Source organism: Podarcis gaigeae (genome assembly GCF_964106915.1).
Source record: "Podarcis gaigeae genome assembly, chromosome: 5".
NCBI classification, from domain to species: Eukaryota; Metazoa; Chordata; class Lepidosauria; order Squamata; family Lacertidae; genus Podarcis; species Podarcis gaigeae.
The window spans coordinates 13,796,190-13,801,622 of NC_139681.1; the positions used below are offsets into that span (position 1 = coordinate 13,796,190).

General features: G+C 44.3%; 1 protein-coding gene across 1 annotated transcript; it reads right to left on the reverse strand.

Annotated features, from left to right (window-relative positions):
- Window positions 1-203: 203 nt before the first annotated feature.
- MSMB (microseminoprotein beta) lies at window positions 204-5,433 on the reverse strand (the record flags this gene model as incomplete). Its single annotated transcript, XM_083738591.1, has 4 exons — window positions 204-333; window positions 1,766-1,868; window positions 3,723-3,810; window positions 5,374-5,433. The coding sequence occupies 4 exons, from the start codon at window positions 5,431-5,433 to the stop codon at window positions 204-206; spliced, it is 381 nt and encodes a 126-aa protein (XP_083594717.1).

The following is a 5,433-nucleotide window of genomic DNA, read 5'->3' on the forward strand; positions in this document are numbered from 1 at the left end:
TAAAAAAAATTGCATGAACTCATCTTACAAAATCAGAAGCTGCTTAGTAATAGAGGTGGAGTATTTGAGAAGGTAATAACCAGGAGAGGGTGAAATTAGTACATTTGTGGTTCCCTAAATAAATGTGAAGAGTTACATTCCTTGGCCTATTGCCCCTTGCCTTCCTAAAAGACCCGGCCAGAATAGAAACCCACAGACTGGTGTTAACCAACGCCAGCAAAGACCTCGCAACGTTTTGCAGGATCAGTCTTGTTCACCACACGGATAGAGCAGCTTCGCTTGTGGAACATGGCAACACACTTCTCCCTGTCGTAGTTGATAGGTCTGAAAACTCTATAAACAATGAAGACAGATAGTCAGGCCATATGGCAGAGATGACAGGAGAACTAAGAGGACTAGAGTCAAAATCAGCTCAGTCTCCAGCGGGCCGCAGAGTTTGTGGTTTTAAACATTAGGAATGGATTTTAGACGATGAATGCATGCGAATGCATTCAGTGGCAGAAAACAATCTTTAACCTGACATATTAATTATTACAGGCATTACTTTCCAGCAATCTTACATACAAGTGCACTCCCGCCAATATTTATCCAATGAAAATAGGAACATCCTGTTCCAGGCATAGGCAAACTCGGCCCTCCAGATGTTTTGAGACTACAGTTCCCATCATCCCTGACCACTAGTCCTGTTGGCTAGGGATGATGGGAGTTGTAGTCCCAAAGCATCTGGAGGGCCGAGTTTGCCTATGCCTGTCCTATTCCATACCCTTCAACATTTCTCCAATGAAAACAGAGATGTCCCTTCCAACATTTTTCTGATGAAAATAGGGACATCCAGTGCTATTTTTCTAGAAATTTTTCTAGAATTTTTTTACTGGAACTCACTATGAACACCTCCCTTGTTTTCTTATAATGGCAATGGTCCCTACCTGAGAGGTGCTGGAACTGAGTTCCGGTGAGTTCTGGTTGGGGGAAAAAAGCCCTGGGGACAGCTTTTGTAAATCCAGGACTATCCCTGCAAAACAGGGACACTTGGAGGGTCTGCAAGTGCAGTGTCTGAAAACATGTGCCAAAGTTCAAACACCTGAACTGGCTTTTGGGGGCCCACATGTCAATGTCATTAGCTAACCTATGAGAGAAGTTTGCTTAGCCTCATTCAGTCCTGAAAGTACAAACAGAAGGCTCTTATGCTATTCTTGAGGAACGTTAAAGAGGTGCTTTAGTCGATACTTTAACTGGAGATGCCAATGCAAAATTCACTAGCCCCAGGACCGCAAATAAGTTTGGGGGCTGAGGTAATTCACACCATAAAGGAGAGGGGAGAATTTGAAGTGAAAGCAATGTTGTCGATTTTTAAGTATATAAATAAAACAATGTTCTTACATTCTCAATGTTCAAGAGCCCCAAATCATTACTGAATATAAATTAAATGTGCAGAAAGGTAGCGTTGACTGGTATTTTATGTGTGATGGTTGATTGGGATATGTTGGCTTGGGATGCAATAAGTAGTAGGTGGTAGTTGCAAAAGAGGAAAAGATGGTTTTGTATTTGGAGTAAAATTTACTTAGAGGTAAGTCCCATAGAGTTCTATGGAGTACATGCTCCAGGTAAGGCTATAAATAACATTGCAGCCCCAAGCATGTACTGGATAAACTAGGGTTGCATATGTAATCACATGTCTCATATGTTCTTGGGTACTTAGAAAGAAATGCCAGCATTAAAAAAAACACAAAACACCCATAAACTTGTTTTTAGAACTTGAACTTACAAGCTGCAGCATATCATTTCTTTTGGTTTGCATTCACATCTTTGGCAGTTGTTAGTTTTCCACACAGCATTCACACGGTGCCACCTCCCATGTTTAAAGCATCCTGAAATGTGCAGAACAAACAAACAATGCTGGTCGGACTCTAGTAATTTATAAAAACCAGAGTCAGAAACTGGGGTTGTTGCTTGCTCCAAGAAGACTTGCTTCAGTAAAGCTTCAGTCCACCTGTCCATGACTTTTTTGCTATTCGCTTAGGAACGGCTTTGAGCTTCTTTTTCTTACCATCAAGCCGTTATATACTGTATTTTTTGCTCTATAAGACGCACCAGACCACAAGACACACCTAGTTTTTGGAGGAGGAAAACAAGGGGGTGGATTCTGAATCTCAGAAGCCAGAACAGCAAGAGGGACCGCTGCGCAGTGAAAGCAGCAATCCCTCTTGCTATTCTGGCTTCTGGGATAGCTGCGCAGCCTGCATTCGCTCCATAAGACGCACACACATTTCCCCTTACTTTTTAGGAGGGAAAAAGTGAGTCTTATAGAGCAAAAAATATGGTAAATGTTAAAAAGGTAAAGGATCCCTGACAGTTAAGTCCAGTTGCAAATGACTCGGGGGTTGTGGCACTCATCTCGCTTTACTAGCCGAGGGAGCCAAAGTTTGTCCGCAGACAGTTTTTCTGGGTCATGTGGCCAGCATGACTAAACTGCTTCTGGTGAAACCAGAGCAGCGCACGGAAACTGCTAGGTTGGCAGGAGCTGGGACCGAACAACGGGAGCTCACTCCATCGTGGGGATTCGAACCGCTGACCTTCCGATCGGCAAGCCCAAGAGGCTCAGTGGTTTAGACCACAGCGCCACATGCGTCCCTTTTATATAAATGTTAAGAAGCAATAAATAAACAAATGTTCTCTATCATTCCATGTAAGCTGCCTAGAAGTTGTTTTTTTTAAAAAAAACAACAACAAACAACTACAGTGGTACCTCAGGTTAAGTATTTAATTCGTTCCGGAGGTCCGTACTTAACCTGAAACTGTTCTTAACCTGAAGCACCACTTTAGCTAATGGGGCCTTCCACTGCTGCCGCGCCACCGGAGCACAATTTCTGTTCTCATCCTGAAGCAAAGTTCTTAACCTGAAGCACTATTTCTGGGTTGGCGGAGTCTGTAACCTGAAGCATCTGTAACCTGAGGTACCACTGTAGGCTGTTTATAAGCCTTGTCAAATAAATAAATAAATTTAGAATATCTTGGAGGCCACGGTGTGGGTCTCAACTTCAGAACATCCATTCTTGCTTCTTGTGTTATACATCACTTCTGTTTACACAAAAAACAGCCAGCCTGATCTACCTGTGTCAGCTCTCTCTCTCTCTCTCTCTCTCTCTCTCTCTCTCTCTCTCTCTCTCTCTCTCTCCTCTTCCTGCCCATTCTGCTGCCTCTGGTCCCCACTATTTGCTGCCATAATAATTTTGGCACCAAGCTGCCAAACTTTGAATACAGGTAAAATGGAGGTGGTATTGTGCCTGCCAGTTCCCAACCCGGCAAAAGGTTTTGAAAGCCCATATTCGCTCCGAGTATGCCAAATTCTAAATTTACTGTCAATGTCCGGGTCCTTCTCCGCAATTTTCTTCCTAACCCTGACGGGAACTGTAATCCAAAACACCTGGCAAAGGTTGCAGTAGAGCATTACCCTAGAATCAGAAGACACGCCTCTTCATATGGTGGAATTGGGCGATATAGATAGCAAAAGGCTCAATTCTCACTGGGTGCAAAGAGAGACTTTAAGCTCAGGGCACCTCTCCAGCAATCACCTGTATTCCTGAGTAACATCAGAGTAACTCATGGGACTGTCCTTCTTTTGCAACCCTAGATCATGCTGGAAAAAAATCATGAGGAGTATCTTCTGCCTCCGTAAATCCTGTTTTTCTAAACATGGCAACATTCAAACACTGAATTCTTACCCTTTTCGTCAGCTGGTTTTATTGAGCACTGGGCATTACACAAGGTCCCCAAGAGGGCAAGGACGAGGAGGAAGAACAGCAGGAACTTCTGTGGGGGAGAGAGAGACAGAATTGGAACAAGCATCTCAGTTGTTACGGTGAATTGTTGGAATGGACATGTGAAGCAGCAGACACCATAGAAAGCAAAAGAAGAAGTAAAATCTAAAATATTGCTGGAAGATTAAACATTTTTAACAGCCTTTCCCCAACCTTGGGTATCCAAAACCAGCATCGCCCCCCCAGAGAGCCTGGCCAGTGCTGAGGAATGAAGCAGGTTCTGGTTCAAAAACACCGAGAGTCAAAGCTTGGAGAAGGCTGCTCCTAGGAAGATAATCCTAGTTGTATGAAAGTAAAATGCTCAATGACAAACCTGGACAGCATCTTAAAAAGTAGAGACATCACCTTGCCAACAAAGGTCTGTATGGTTAAAGCTATGGTTTTCCCAGTAGTGATGTATGGAAGTGAGAGCTGGACCATAAAGAAGGCTGATCGCCGAAGAATTGATGCTTTTGAATTCTGGTGCTGGAGGAGACTCTTGAGAGTCTCATGGACTGCAAGAAGATCAAACCTCTCCATTCTGCAGGTAAAGCCCTGAGTGCTCACTGGAAGGACAGATCGTGAAGCTGAGGCTCCAATACTTTGGCCACCTCATGAGAAGAGAAGACTCCCTGGAAAAGACCCTGATCTTGGGAAAGATGGAGGGCAGAAGGAGAAGGGGACGACAGAGGACGAGATGGCTGGATAGTGTTCTTGAAGCTACCAGCATGAGTTTGACCAAACTGCGGGAGGCAGTGGAAGACAGAAGTGCCTGGCATGCTCTGGTCCAGGGGGTCACGAAGAGTCGGACACGACTAAACGACTAAACAACAACAAAAGGCTCAACCATCATTGTTTAGGACCATTTGAGGCGTTGCTCCTTCTTTTCCTTTCCTAGAACCCATGACCACTGAGAAGGTTAGGCGCCCAGAGATGTCAGAGAATTCTGACGGGAATAGAAATTGACAATGTTCACTTATTCATCCCACGCGCAGGATGGATATCAATCCAGATAATAGGTTGGGTATTTGCTGTTCACAAATGATACATGGCTGATGGCCCCTGCCCACAGATTTCCCTTCTATTTCCTTTGCATTGGTGTGGATTGATGCAATTATAACACAGCCAAACATCGGATCCTGAATGCCTCTATTTTGGAATGTTTTGGCTCCCAAATGCCAAAAACCTGGAAGTAAATGCTCCGGTTTTCGAACATTTTTTGGAAGTCAAACATCCGACACAGCTTCCGCTTGAGTGCAGGAATCTCCTGCAACCAATCGGAAGCCGTGTCTCGGTTGTCGAACATTTCAGAAGCCGAATGGGCTTCCGGAACGAATTACAGTGGTACCTCAGGTTACATATGCTTCGGGTTACATACGCTTCAGGTTACAGACTCCGCTAACCCAGAAATAGTACCTCGGGTTAAGAACTTTGCTTCAGGATGAGAACAGAAATTGTGCTCCAGCGGCGCGGCAGCAGTGGGAGGCCCCATTAGCTAAAGTGGTGCTTCAGGTTAAGAACAGTTTCAGGTTAAGAACAGACTTCCGGAACGAATTAAGTACTTAACCCGAGGTACCACTTTACGTTTGACAACCGACTGCGTTATTATCTTAGTGGATGGAGAGCTTAAGGACAT